General features: G+C 30.5%; 2 protein-coding genes and 1 pseudogene across 2 annotated transcripts; 2 read left to right on the top strand and 1 right to left on the bottom strand.

Annotated features, from left to right (window-relative positions):
* The first annotated feature begins 3477 nt into the window (after positions 1 to 3477).
* Positions 3478 to 5702, top strand: LOC110427350 (uncharacterized). Its single transcript, XM_089784782.1, has 3 exons — positions 3478 to 3955; positions 4088 to 4560; positions 5544 to 5702. The coding sequence occupies exons 1-3, from the start codon at positions 3478 to 3480 to the stop codon at positions 5700 to 5702; spliced, it is 1110 nt and encodes a 369-aa protein (XP_089640908.1).
* An 863-nt stretch (positions 5703 to 6565) lies between these two features.
* LOC110422590 (putative F-box protein At5g55150) lies at positions 6566 to 7732 on the bottom strand. Its single transcript, XM_089784775.1, has one exon. The coding sequence runs from the start codon at positions 7730 to 7732 to the stop codon at positions 6566 to 6568; it is 1167 nt and encodes a 388-aa protein (XP_089640901.1).
* Positions 7733 to 11675: 3943 nt separating this feature from the next.
* Positions 11676 to 12219, top strand: LOC110422566 (uncharacterized; annotated as a pseudogene).
* Positions 12220 to 15921: the final 3702 nt, after the last annotated feature.

Raw genomic sequence — 15921 nt, 5'->3', positions numbered from 1 at the left:
CGAACATATACATACACCATAGCAGATGCTTATTCCCTGGGAAGACTATACAAAAACATATGATCAAACAGCTCAAAATATTCCGAACAAAAAACAGTCACATCAAGTTACAACAAGCGAGTCGCAAGAAAATGTAAGAGCCATAAACAGACAAAAACTGATCTTTATTTCCAGCGATTGCATGATCTGTCATCTCTGCAACAAAAGTGAGACACATACAGCTCAAACAAGACTCACCCAGATAGGGGAATTAAAGCGATTAATCTCCAAACTTGTATTGTTAAATGTTGAATTATCGTTAGATAATCGTAGTTCAAATTATAGTTTGTTCTAAAATATCAATTGATACTATATATATTTAAAATTTGGATGAAAAAAATTCAAAACATAAATCCAAGCAGCATGGTGAATATTACTATGCTTATATAATAAACCTAACAATTTATTTTGCATTACGAATTAATCAATAGCTACACTTATGCTATGCATGTGTGTAAATCATATCTATTTTTTTTAAAAAAAAAATGCTCTCCAAAAACAGATTTATACCCTAAAGGCATTGCTTTCTATCACTGCATGAGACTTTTCCTTCTAAAAGTCAGTACAAAGATATGCAATACATTAGTCAAGCTTCGATTATGCACCCCAAGCTTTTCCTTGCTCATAAAAATACAAATTGAGGATAAAAATTAAGTAGTACATTTTTCAAAAATTGATAATAATAAATCATGATAAAATTCGACAACCAAATAAAAAAAGTACTATTTTGCTATCCGTGCGATGCACTCAGGATGATAACATTTTTTTTTCAATTGAGTTGAAAATACTTTGTGAAATAGATATACGATAGTAATTATATTATCATATCTAATTGCTAGTGTGCATTGACATGTACAAAATATTATTTTACAAAATATATAACTGTTGTTATTATAACCACCATTATTTGTATTTTTTATTGTTAATTTTTATATAACATCAATTCTTAAATATATTTTAATATCAGATATTTCATTTTTATTTTTTATTATAGTCTTATATATTTTATTTTTATTTTTAATATAATTTTTTATATTATATATTTATTTTAATTTTTTAAAAAATAATATAAATTTTATTGATAGTCGCCATGATTACTGAGAATAATAAAAAGACATCGTTGAAATCTATATTAAAAAAATTATAATATTATAAAATATTTTTAATAAAATAACAAAATTTAATGATAAAATTATCTTTAATAACATTATAAAGTGCAATGTAATTTAATTGTATTATTTTTAAACTGTAATTATATTACATCTATTGATTGTAATGTGATTCATTACAATTTTACATTGCAGTAGTTTGCTGCAAAATAAACACTACAATATAATTTAATTAGATATATTACAAGAAATGTACTCTCATTTCTCTCATACCAAACACTACGTGCATACATATACCTTAGCAAAATTATATATGAGTCTATCATTTCTTTCTTTTTCTTTTTTCTCCATCTTGCCATGTTTGCAAATAGATACTAAAGTTATATCAATGGATATATTTAAATTCTTTTAAATTGTTATGTTTTAAAATTTAAAATTAAAAAAAAATTAAAATTAAACTTTTATGAATAATAGTTGCATATTTTAATTTTGATAAAGAGAATTATATTATATAATTTGATTCAGTAATTGACATGTGTATATTTTTTCTTTAGTAAATAGTATGATTCAATTTTTTTAAACTTTTAATGTAAAGAAAAGATAATTATATTTCAATTACTATTTTAATATTTATTAAATATGACTTGATATTTAATAATAACTGTTGAAAAATTAAAAAAAATGTAATAACCATATAAAAGGAAAGAAACCTTTGGAGATTTTCCTTCTACGGCATATATTGCCAAGTGTGAAGCAAGGAAGTCTTTTGAAGGTTTCTTTAAATATAGATATAAATAAGAAGTATATAATACGTATAACAAAAACTTGAAATAGTGCAAAAGATAAATGTACTGCAAACTATAAATCAAGAATTGAAATTTGAGCTATTTGAGATGCTTTTTCAAGTATGTATGTATATATATATATATATATATAATATGTGATTGTTTGAAGGAAGAATCCCTATCTGTTATGTTTGCTTGCCTTCGTTTCGTTGAGACATTCACCTTTAGTGCCGAGGGCCTAGGGTGTGCATCTTGAAAGGTAGTAGGCACAAAAATGCTCAAGTGGCAAGGGTGGGATGGGTTTGGTACAAATATTAGATTTGAGTTGTGCCTGTCTTCAATGTACCCAAAAAAAGTAAGTGATCCAATTTTTCTTAATTGTATGAGCTGTATTATCACTTGTAAAGCTTTCCCAATGTCAGCTCAAAATAGGTGAGTGTGGGAATGAGCCCAGAAAACAGAAAAGGCCCAGTCTTGAACAATAAGGGATGGGACTCGTCGTGCATCAAAATATAAGGGCCAAACTCGATGCACCCTACTTCTCCAATTGGGCTTCATTTCGCCCAAAGTCTAAAGGAGTTAATCTAGTGAATGCAGGTTAAAAAGTTTTGGTAAGTCATAGTAGCAGATCACTACTTGAACTTCTACCCTGACTATGTAAATAGAATCAGAAGAGAATAGCATGAATTGAGACGCTGGTGGATTCTGGTAAAACAAGATTTGGAGAAGGAGAAATTTTTCAAAACCTTTTTTGAAAGTCAATCAATGGATTTCTTTAACAAAGGGGAATGAATTATTCCCCCAATCGCCATTACATCACTGGATGCAGACAAAGAGCAAGGTATATTGAACGACATGCGCACAGTATATCCCCGCTAATATCTCTTCAGCCCAAAACAAAAATAATGTCGCTTTAGTGAGTATTAAGCCGCTGGAAATAATGGCAGAAATCCTTGGAAGCATCACATTGAAAAGGAAACCACTCAGCTATAGGTCTCTTTTTCCAAGTACGGCTAAATTCTTAATGTAAAACTGTGGAATTAACAAAAAAAAGTCCTGAATTAATCCCAACTAATGATTACTGCAATATGTTCTTTTCTTGTTTCAATCAACATGTGCTTCATAGAGTTTCAATTAATGTACAGTAAAATTTGCTGGATTATTGGTATTTGAACAAACTCTTGAATTAATCCAGCTAATGAATACAACGGATTGAACTCCTCAAATTTGATTATTTTCTTATTATATTATAACACTTTAAATCTATTCCTAATTTGAATTGGATCGATTTCGTTTATTTTTCCAGTTGTATTATAACACTTGAAATTAATTACTACTTTAAATTGGATTAGGATGTCAAGAATATAAAACCTACACGCAATTCACAAACAAGCAAAACATATCAAATATAAAGATAGGTAACACTCTTTTCTGTTTCTTTTCTTCAGATTTTTCATAATATTTTTTTACTTTTTTAAGTTCTTTCATTAGCAATAACCAAAGAGTTTCTTTTTCTTTCCTGTTTACAGTTGATCTAGAAAAGCATGGAGAATGCTAAAGCAAATTGGGAAAATCTTCCCACAATCTGTCTCTTTTTAGTTCTTGACAAATTAGATGTCCACAGCAATTTGGTTCGATTTGGTGCAGTCTGTAAGCATTGGCATTTAGTCTTCAACAATTTTGTTGACTTAAAAAGGCGATCATCACCTAATCTAGTTCCCATGTTGTTAATTCCAACAAGAATGAGCAACAGAGTTCGACAATTATGCAGCCTACAAGTCAAAACAAAATTCTGCAACATTGAGTTACCAGAATCTCATACTAAGAGATTTTGTGGTTCTTCCCACGGTTGGTTAGCCGCCGTGAATAATAGTATGATTATAACTCTCTTAAATCCTTTTAAGGATGGTATCACAATTGATCTTCCTGAGATTGAACTTCCATCTGATGATAGAACGTCAGCAGGCTACCAATATGACATTCATAGAGTTATCTTGTCAGCTGATCCTTTATTACATCCAGGTAATTATGTAGTTGTAGTTATATATAGCTTTAGAGCTAGATTAGCTTTCTACAAACCCACACAGAAAAATTGGATATATCTAGATAAGAATTTGATGGCTTTCACTGATATTATTTTTTATAAAAATTTAGTTTATGCTATCGGAAATCTAGGCTTGCTAGTATCTTTTGATGTTAATGATAATCTTGATGACAATTTGAAATCACCAGAAGTAAAGATACTCATGTCAACAAGTCAAAGGTTGGAGGATTATATTGATCGAGCATATCTTGTTGAATCATCTAAAGGAGATTTATTCTCTATTAAAAAGAAGGTCTATTTTGAGGACTATGATGATATTTGTGCTTATTTCACTAAGAGTTTCAAAGTTTTCAAGTTAGTTTTGGATGATCAAAGTGGTAAATTCCTAGAAGAAAAGGAAGTAAAGAATATAGAGGGGGATATAGTATTTGTGGGTGATAATCATACCTTAGCTGTTTCAGCTTTGGATTTTCCTGAAGGCCAACCCAATTCTATATATTTCACAGACGATTTTTTCATTGCTACCGCTTATTGGCCACTTGGCCCTCGAGATAATGGTTATTTCAGCATGAAAGATGGAAAGGTGAGAAAATATTACAAGTGGAAACCTCAACATAAATATTTACCTCCTTACATTTGGATCCAACCACCAGTTGAATTTAAATTTCGATAGTTTTGGTTTTTGAAGATATATGTTAATTTTATTTTTTAGTCTAGATATTGTCTTTTAAATTTTATTTAAAGATTTTTTATTTTTAATTAGCGACTATTGCATTTACATTTTAACATTCAATCTTATCTTTTAACATTTTGTATACACTATTGTATAAGCTATATATAAAAACTTCTGTACCTAAGTCTCTCTCTGTTCTACTATCTAAGAGCACATGTGGAAGTGTATAAAGAAAGTAATGTAATTATGTAGACAACGATTGTCCCCCTCCCTCCCTCCCTCCTCTATGCACATGTTGTTTCAACTAAAATTCCAACACTTACTCCGAATCAGTAAGTATTATACTAACAAATCAGATCATTTGACTAACTCTAAAAGCAGATGCAATTAGGCAGTCAAAAGTTGACTTCATAAGGTAATATGTTCACATGCATGATGTTGATACCAAAAAAGCCTTATAACCAAATTATAGGACATCACACAGAAAGTGAAAAGAAAACGAACCACAATATATATAACCAAATTACAGCGTATCATATGGAAAGTGCAAAGAAAACAAACATTTCAAGTATGTTACATAAAAATCTTTACCTTTTAATGCCAAAAGAGGAAATATTGAAAGTGTAATAGATTCCTAGGCTATGCTGACAAAAGGCCAACTCCATTACTGTTAAGGACTAACAGTTATAAATATATTATACTACACTAATGAAAGTTTTACCAGGTCATAATTATCAACGATGCACCTTTGAACCAACACGCAAGACATTAGACTTTAGAGGTTGTAATTTATGAGCAGTACTCACCGATTTGTGAAAAAATCATGATACATCCCTGTAAAGCGCATACCAAAATCAAAATAAGTCATGCTTTATGAAAACAGTTTTATGCAGATCTCAAGGCAATGGTTTCTATCTGGTACTCAATATGCTCGCTACACGCCTGCTTCACGGCCTGGTCGATTCTTTCCCGAACCTCCTTCGGGACTTGGCCAGAGGCGGTGGAGTCTATCTGGTTCTGCGGTTGACTGTGGCTGCTGTCGGTTCTATTGAGTACCAGTTGTAGTTGCATGTTACGGTCCTGGGGAAAGAAATTATCGGAGTTTTGGAAGAAGAAATATTTGGGTTTTGTTGGGGAGGAAAATTTGGTTGGATTTGGGTCGTTAGGGTCATGGAGGGAAAAATTGGAATTGAGAGATTGAAATGGTGGCTGACATGGAGGATGGCCAAAACGTGGGGCAAAAGGTTGTTCGGCTTTGCAGCTGAAATTGAACATTTATAGTTTTGAAAATCGCTCGTCCAAACAAGGTCGTCGCCCGAGGGATATGACAGTGAGATTGACAAGGAAAAGAAAGGGTATTCGGCGTATGCGACAGTCACTAAGAGCTCTGCAAGTTGCGGCTGAACAGATTGAGCGAGAGAACGAGCCGATGTTTGCAGCCAATGCTCTCCTTTATCAATGGGTTTACGATCGTTTTGACTCAGATTGAAAACGATCCTTTTGAAACACAGAATGATGGCAGGAACATTATTCAAATTTGAGAAGGTTTTTTTTATTATTACTTATTTATACCCGCCCTCGAATCTATAACGAGTGATTTAGTGATAATATAATTATGGATTTTGGCTTCTTAATTTAGTGTTAATTAGTTCGTATTCTTTTGTTAATTTGACAATAGTGTATAGAAAATATTTAAAAATTAAATTATCATTATCTAATTAATTTCAATAGAGGAATAGTTATTGTAACAGTAATAACATCACTAATTAAAAAAATAATTGTATTAAATATAAAAAACAATCTAAAAGTAACATAGATGAGAAGGATATGTACTCAAAAATCTAAAATAATCTAAAAGTAACAATCTAAAATAATTGTATAAAATTAAATTAACATATGTACTCAAAAATCAAAACTACCGTAATCTAAATTCATCTGGTGGTTGAATCCAAATAAAAGGAAATCGATATTTGTGCCAAGGCCTAAATCGATAATGTTTTCTCACCTTTCCATCTTTTATGTTAAAAAAACCATTATCTCGAGGACCAAATGGCTTATAAGTAGTATAAATAAAATAATCATCTGTGAAATATATAGAATTAGGTTGAGCTTCTGGAAAATCCAAAACTGAAATTGCCAAAGTTTGATTATCACCTACGAACACTATATCTCCATCTATATTCTTTACTTCTTTTTCTTCTAACAATTCACCGCTTTGATCATCCAAAACCAACTTGAAAATTTTGAAACTTTTCGTAAAATGAGCACAACAATGATACTCTTCAACATCAATTTCCTTTTTAATAGAGAATAGATTTCCTTGAGATGATTCAACAAGATACGCATGATCAACATAATCCTCTAATCTTCGACGCGTCGACATGAGTATCTTCACCTTTGGTTTCAAATTATTGTCGAGACTATCATTAACTTCAAAAGAGATTGTCAAGCTCCGAGTTCCAATAGCATAAACCAAATTTTTATAAAAAATAACATCAGTGAAAGCCTCCAAATCCTCATCTAGATATATCCAACTTTTCTGTCCGGATTTATAGAAGGCTAATCTGGACATCATGCCATAGATAATCACAACCACATAACTATCTAGATGCGATAAAGGATCTACTGACAAGATAACCTTATGAACATCATATTCATTATATTCATATGGGTATCCTAGATCAGGAATTTCAATTTTAGGTAAATCAATTGTGATCCCATCCTTAAAAGGATTTAAGAGGGTTATGATCATGTTCTTGTCTACAGCAGCTAACCAACCATAAGTAGACCCACAAGATCTCTTGATATGAGACTTTGGTAACTCTATGTTGTAGATTTTTGTTTTGGCTTGCAAGCTACATAATTGTCTAACTCTGTTGCTCATTCTTGTTGGAATCAGGAGCATGGGAACTAGATTAGGTGATGATTGCCTTTTTAAGTTAAGAAAATTGTTGAAAACGGAATACCAATACTTACTGACTAGACCAAATCGAACCAAATTACTAGGAACACCTAATTTGTCAAGAACCGAATAGAGACAAAGTGTTGGAAGCTTTTCCCAATCCACTTTGGCGTTCTCCATGCTTTTCTAAATCAACAATAAAAAAATAAAAAGCTCTTTTGTTAATGAAACACTTTAAAAGGAAAAAAAATTATGATAAAAGCCAACTTAAATTGAAAAAAAAAAAAGAAATAGTAAAGAGAATTACCTGGTTTTGTATTTGATATAGTTTGATTCTTTCTGAGTTGCACAATTCAAGTAATGATATTTAAATATATAGAAACTAGGCTTTTACGATTTAAATTAGGAATTGATCTCAAGTGTCCTAATACAATTGAAAAATAAACAGAATCGAATTCAAATTAATAATACACTTCAACTGTTATAAAATAATTAGAAATAAACAAACTTTAACTTATACTTGAATTACTATTAGAATAAAACTCTAAAGTTTTGTGACCATTGAAAATTTTGAAACGTGCATATTTTTATGACCTTAGTAAACCTTTAACTTCTTCGGCTTTGGACGCAATAATATCTACCCAATTAGATTTTCAAAAGAAAAAAAATCCAAAATGTTACTATCTGAACAAAGAAATTAGAGACGTAATAATAAAATCTATTAAACAACAAACTGGACCAGAAGATCAGAAGCCATAGATTTAGTAATCCCAATTTGAGAATGATTGTTAAAATTATTAGCTTCCGGAACAGGATCCAAACCAAAACGAACAAACAGGAACTATCAAAATTAAAGACCTAATAATTTCAGATACAATCCATAAGTAATTAACCACACCCACAGACACACAACAAAAAGGACAAGAAAAGAAATATTCTTCAACTACTCAACCACAAAAGCAAGCAACAACTTTCCTTTTTTTTTGCAATGCGTCAAGTAAAACCTGACCATGCGTGCAAGTGACTAAGATGAAAATATAAGGATAGACTGCCAAGTTAAAGTTTTATAGCTTGGCCGGAAGACCTAAGTATCCATGGAATGAAGATGTGACCATCTCTGTACTAATAAATCTCTTCAAGGTTCGTACTAACAAGTCCACTTTATGCCAAGAGATGTAGTTCAAATTACTTATCAAAATGAAAATTAAAAGATCGAAAGGATGAAATCCTTGACGACATCTCTAATAAAAAGTGCCAGGAGTAAAATGAAGGCTATGAATACAAAGCAAGCAAACATAATAGATAGGGATTCTTCCTTCAAACAATCACATTGCTCATTCTATAAAACCACAAAGTTCCCAGGTTAAGCTTCAAATTCATTTCAGCCTCTTTTGAGATCCAATCTCAAGCGAATAAACCTTGTTTGAGATCCAAAACCAACACATTAAGTTTTTGAGAGAGTGAGTGTACATCTGCTGTTGTGTGCTACCACCATGCCTCCTTCCAGGTTGTGATGAATATCTTCATCTAGTTATCACAGGGAGAAATATCAGCTTCATCTAAATTACTAAACTCTTTCCCCTCATCGCCATTTTCATTTGAAACAAGATCTTGCTTTCCCCATCTCTTCTGCTCAACTTCGGTGGTCTAGAGATGGAAGGACTGGGGCGACCAATTTTTCTTTCTTCTCCTTTTCCACTTTCTGCCTTGAGCTACCAGTAGCAGGAGAAAGGTTTATTCATTCCTGCTAATTTGCTTCTTCGAAATTACATGAAGTCCGATCTTGAAAAGACATCCCAATTAGTTCAAATTTCAATTCTTGATCTATGCTTTGTATTATATTAATTCAAGTCCTTTTCACATACATTACACTTATAATTGTCTTGTTTAATTATCGAATTCTACCTTAATTTATAATTATTAACATTTTACAGACGTAATGCGTACTTAATTTTTACCCTCAATTTGGATTTTTATGAGCAAGGGAAAGCTTGGCGTGCATATTCTAAGCTTGACGTAAATATTGCATATCTTTGTATTGACTTTTACAACGAAAAGTCTCATGCACTGATAGAAACAATGGCTTGAGAGCAGCATAAAACTGTTTTGGAAAAAGCATTTTTTTTCATTTTGGTATTAGCCAATCTTTGTAAATCTTATTTGCAAACTAATCATTATAGAATTGCTATTTTTTTTTCTTAATCATTGTAACATGTGGACAATCGAAAACCATATAAGATATGATTTACATGTGCATAATATAAATGTCGTTATTGATTGATTTGTAATACAAAATAAATGAAGTTTGAGATCGAACTTGTCCGAAGTTTCAAATTATAGAGTTATCAAATATTAGTTTTTTTTTTTTTGGAAAAGTAGGCTCTTTTTATTGATCACTTGAGTACAAAAAAGAGATTAGCGAAGATGGCTTTCTCTTGATATGCTGCTTGAGCTTATATTCTGAATTTTTCCATCCAAAATTTCAAATATAGATGATATCAATTCATGTTTTGGGATAAGCGCTTAAGTTGACTTATGATCATTTAACGTTAATTCAACATTTAACAGAGGATGCCTGTTTGGAGATGCTGAGTGTCCCGATCATCCTGAGTTTTAATTCCCTTGCTGTCTTGGTGTGAGTCTTGTTGTAAATGTCTTGCTTTTGTTGCAAGATGATTGTCTAAGCAAGCTAACTGATCATGCAAGACCTGGAAACAGTGATCGGTTTTTTTCTGTTTATAACTCTTACATGCTTTCTTGCGGCTGACTTGTTGTGCATTAATGTGGCTGTTTTTGTATGTCATATTTTGCCTTTTTTTGTCAACTATTTTGAGCTGTTTGCCCTTGTGTGAACATGTTTTTGTATAGTCTTCCAACGGTTTTTTCACAGGAAATAGCATGTGCAATGGTGATGTATATGTTCAGCTGGGATTGCATTCCGGTTGATTTCTTTCTTAGCCAGGGTACTTGACCTTCTCAAGCAATGCAATAAAATTCTTAATTTAAAAAAAAAAACATTATTGCAGTTTGATTATCAACAAACAAGGTTAAGAGGTAATATATGAACCATGCCACATATATGAAAAAGGAAAAAAATGCTTGATAGTCTGAATGTTAAAAGCTTTGGTCCAAGAAAAATTTTGATAAAAAATTGTTAGGTATTATTATATATTAATTACATTTTTAATATCATATTAAGTCTAATATAGATTTTCATTCAATATACTAAAATTTGTCATATTAGTGGCCAATCATCAAAATCTCTAGAAGAAATGAGAAAGTCACAAATGTTACATGATTTTTATAAAAACTATAATAAAAAATGGAAATAATAAAATTTACATGGTTTTTTTTTTACTTTTTAACAGACTAGACAGCTCAATTTCTTATCCTACCCATTCAAATAACACTTGTTCATTTTATGGGAATCAACTCCCCTTCATGCAAACAGTATTTATTTGGATTATATAATCATTGTTCCATTCATTAATTTGACAGTAACTAATTGGAGATATTTCATTCATTTATCTAATTTATATTTTTCTTAAAATGGCTTCTAATGCTGCTGAAAATGTTAGTCGCAGAGACTATGATTCTCTTTGCCACCTTTGCCCATATCGAGGTAAAACCTTAAAGCAATTTCTTGATCACCAAGCGAATCACATGCCAGCACAAATCAAATACAAATGTGCTATTTGTGAACGTCGTTTCCCAACCAAAGAAGCAAGAAAGGAGCATCGTGATAATGGTCACTAAAGGATATTTAAACTTGCTTGCCCATATACTATGATATTATATTATTACTTATAGTTGTTACTGTTTGAAGTTTAATTACTGTTATGTAATTACTTTAAAGAAATTTAGGTTCTTATATTTACCTACTTAATTCATGTATCAAATTATTGATGGGGTATTAATGATTTATATATATATATATATAGTATGTTATTTGTTGTGTTTATTTTTATGGTTTGTTATTTTAGTTATATTCAACTTTTCCTTTTATAATTCCAATAACTAAAATAATTTATTAACAAATTATTGACGCTGAACAGAGAGAAATCAAAAACAGAGAAAATTATTATTTTTTAAAACAATATCTGTAGATAAAAAATAAAGAGAGATGGTGAGTAAAACAAAAGAAATCCATTTGAACAGTCTTGAGAACTAGGTTGGCAATGGAGGAGAAGGTGTTTGGGAGTATCTTTTCGCGTTTAGGGAAAGTCCTTATCAATCTTGACTGATCTAAAAAATTTGCTCTTGAAGAATGAAGCAAGTAGGAAGTAGCAATTGCTGCTATATACTGTCAATGTCTTGATGTTGCAAAATACTGCATAAAGGTTTTACAGAAAAATTTTTGGGGAGCAAAAATGTTGTCAGCCTACAGGGCATGTTGCTGGGCTGAGATAGAACTTTGTTAGAGAATAATCCGCTTGATCAAGTAAAAGGAAATATTTCTGAGCTATGAGTGGATTAATAAATGTCTTGAAATATTTATGGGGAATCATAATGCTTGGAGATAACTTATTGAGAGCATTCTGTTATAAACCGCTTACTTTATCTCTAGCTATAAGCTTGACTGCGATAAAAATAGCAGAGCATTTATTGGAATTTGCTTTTGCACCTCTACAATAGCACAACTCTCAAAAAAAGAACAAAGAAGATAAGGGAACCCAGAACTCTAACCTTTGAATGCAACTGTATTGGAATATTACCTTTTCCATTCTTGTCCTCTATTTGGGTTCTTGAATATCACCATGTAACAAACTATAAATGTTACAAGAAATTTTAAAAACAATATATTAAGGAAATGTTACGAGAAATTTTAAAAAAATTATTAAAATGTTTGATTATGTTAATAACAATTATATATTTATAAACTATTATTTACAAATTATCATTTTCTTTATCACTTATACGGTTCTTATTAGCAGCAAAACTGTAATAATGATTATATATTTGTAAATTATTGTTCACAAATTATCATCTTCTTTGTCATCACTTGTTACAACAGTAAAACTTTTAAGTAGTTGAAAACCCAAATTCCCTATAGATGTTTAAGTAGCGATTATTGAAGTTGGCTGCACCTCCAAAAACATATGGTTTGAATTCATTTATTTTTTTTAAAAATATGTTTTCAAACAGGTCGAGGCCCAGCTCTTAATGTTATAAACTGGGCCTTCTCTATTTTCTGGGCTCCTTCCCTACACAGCCATTTTGAGCTGACATTACGAAAGCTTTATATAAACAATTACAAGAGATAAAACAGCTCATACAATTAATCTGGCATTTAGGTAAATTACTATGTTGATTACAATTAAATATGTGCAAGTGCCAATGCACTTCTGTCTCTTCGACTATCTAAGACCACGCATGCAAGTGAGGATGAAAATAGAAGAATAGAGTGGCAAGTTTTATAGCTTAGTCAGAAGACCTATAAGTATCCATGGAATGAAGATGTGACCATCTCTATACTATCAAATCTCTTCAAGGTTGGTAACAAGTCCACTTTATGCCCGGAGATGTAGTTCAAATTACTTATCAAATTAAAAAGAGATCGAGAGGAGGAAATCCTTGACGACATCTCTAATTAAAACTGTCAGGAGTAAAATGAACACCATGAACGCAAAACAAGCAAACATAATAGATAGGGATTCTTCCTTCAAACAATCACATTACATATATATATATATATATATATATATATATATATAGTCACATCCTGAAGAAGCATCTCAAGTAGCTTCAATTTCAATTCTTGATGAGTGGTTTGTTGTATATTCATCTTTCACACCACTCCGACTCCTTGTTACATGTGTCATACTTTCTACAATTATTTTGTTTAGTTGTCGAATTCTACCATGATTTGTTATTATTAAATTTTTGAAGGCATACTACTTAATATTTATCCGCAATTTGTATTTTTATGACAATAAAAAGCTTGGGGGTGATATTCGAAGCTTGACGTATGTATTACATATCTTTGTACTAACTTTTAGAAAGAAAAGTCTCATGCACGGATAGAAACTAATGCCTTGAGAGCTGCATCAACCTATTTTCAGAGAGCTTTTTTTAAAAAAAAATTTGATAATATCATTGTAAATCTTATATGCAAACTAATGTTTATAGAATTATTATTTTTTTCTTAATTATTGTAGCACATAGATTATCAGATATTATATAAAATATAATTTACACACGTGCATAGCATAAGTGTAACCATTCATTAATTTGTAAAGCAAAATAAATGAATTTTGAGATTGAGTATGACTTGTCAAAGTTTTAAATTATAGACTTATCAAAGTACTAATTGTTAGATTTATTATATAAGTATAGTAATATTCACTATGCCACTTAGATTTATGTTCTGAATTTTTTCATCCAAAATTTTAAATATATATATGTGTGTGATATCTATTGATGTTTTAGGATGAACTACAATTATCTAACGATAATTCAACATTTAACGATCGGTGTTTAGAAATGCTATCTACCCCAATCATTATAATTTCACTATTTTCTTGGTGAGTCTTGTTTGAGCTGTTGGTGTCTTACTTTTGTTGCAGAGACGACAGATCATGCAATAATTGGAAATAAAGATCAATATTTGTCTGTTTATGGCTCTTACGTTTACTTGTGACTGACTTCTTGTGCCATGATGTGGCTGTTTTTGTGTACCATATTTAGCTGATTTTTGTTGTGAATATTTTGAGCTGTTTGATTATGGGTGGACATGTTTTTTTGTTTAGTCTTCCCAGGGTTGTTTCGCATGAAGTAGCATGTACTACAATGATGCATATGATTGTATTCGGAGACCTCAGTTGCTTTCTCCTTAGCCAGGCTACTTGGTCTTTCCAAGCAATGCAATAAAATTCTTATTTTTTTTTAAATGCATGATTGCAATTTGATTTAGTGACGATTAAGACATCATATATAAATTATGTCATATATATATCTAAATAAAATGTGCTGGATAGTCTGAATGTTAAGAAATTTGGTCTAAGAAAGATTTTGATAAGAACCTTAGAATTATTATGAGTTAATTACATTTTTAATATCATATTAAGTATAATATACATTCTCATTCAATTTATTGAAATTTATCACTTAATTGTCAATCATCTAGAAAAAGTGAGTAGTCACAAAACTTACATGATTTTTATAAAAATTCAAAAGAATTTGAAAATCACAAAATCTATATGATTTGAGTAGTTTTTTATCACACTAACCAAATCATTTTCTTTTCTTACTGATTCAAATAACACCTATTCATTTTATATGACTCAACTTTCAGCTCATACAAAAAGCATTTATTTTTTGTATATAATCATTCTTTCTTTTCTTTATTTGATAAGAGTTAATTAGAAATCTTTCATTCTTTTACTTTAACCTGTATATTTTCAAAATGGCTTCTAATGCTGTCAAGAATGTTAGTTATAGAGACTATGATTCCCTTTGCAACCAACCTTTGTGATTATGATAGTTCAAGTTTGAAGAATATTCTACAACACCAAAAGCAATATCACAGAGCACAAATCAAATACAAATGTGATTTATGTAAGATGGTTTTGAAACTAAAGAAGCAAGAAAAGAGTATCGCGATAACGGTTTTAAATATGCCCACCCCTATACTATATTTATAGAATATTATATTGTTATTTATAGTTGTTATTATTATTTAGTTACCTTAAAGAATTTTAAATATTAATTTAAATGCTTATGTTTAGTTACTAAGGTTTAATTACTTAATATATTCATGTATGAATTATTGGTGGCCATCAATGATTTATATAAAATATATATGTTATGTTATTTGTTATGTTTACTTTTATGTTTGTTATTTTAGTTATATTCAATCTGTTCTTTCTTAATTTTACTAACAAAATAATTTCTGAAAAAATTATTGGGTATTTTATTAGAGACGAGAGAGAAACCAAAAATAGAGAGAACTAAAAAGAAAATATTTGTGGATACAACAAAGAAAAACGACAGAGTTGGTAAACAAAACAAGGAAGCTTAATTGAACAGGCTTGAAAACCAGGTTGTGGCAATGGACGAGGAGGTGCTTGGGGGTATCTTTGCCTTGTCAGGAAGCTAGAGAAAGTCTTGAAGCATGCTTGTCGATTTTAACTGACATAAAAAAGTCTTCTCTAATGTACTCTATACGAGAAATGTCATGAGAAATTTTTCAATAAAAAAAATTAGTGAAACACGCACACGCAAATAGATCAAGTTAATAAGAATTATATATTTATAAATTATTATTCCTAAATAATTATTGTCTTTGTCATTATTTATCAACTGCAAAACTTTGAGAAATTGAGAGCACAGATTTCGTACAAATGTTTGAAGTTGTGATTTTTGAAATT

This window comes from Theobroma umbraticum, unplaced genomic scaffold (assembly GCF_002168275.2).
Source record: "Theobroma umbraticum cultivar Fairchild unplaced genomic scaffold, ASM216827v3 scaffold_30.0, whole genome shotgun sequence".
Classification (NCBI taxonomy): Eukaryota; Viridiplantae; Streptophyta; class Magnoliopsida; order Malvales; family Malvaceae; genus Theobroma; species Theobroma umbraticum.
Note: the sequence above shows the minus strand (reverse complement) of the source record. Positions and strands in the feature narration are given on the sequence as shown.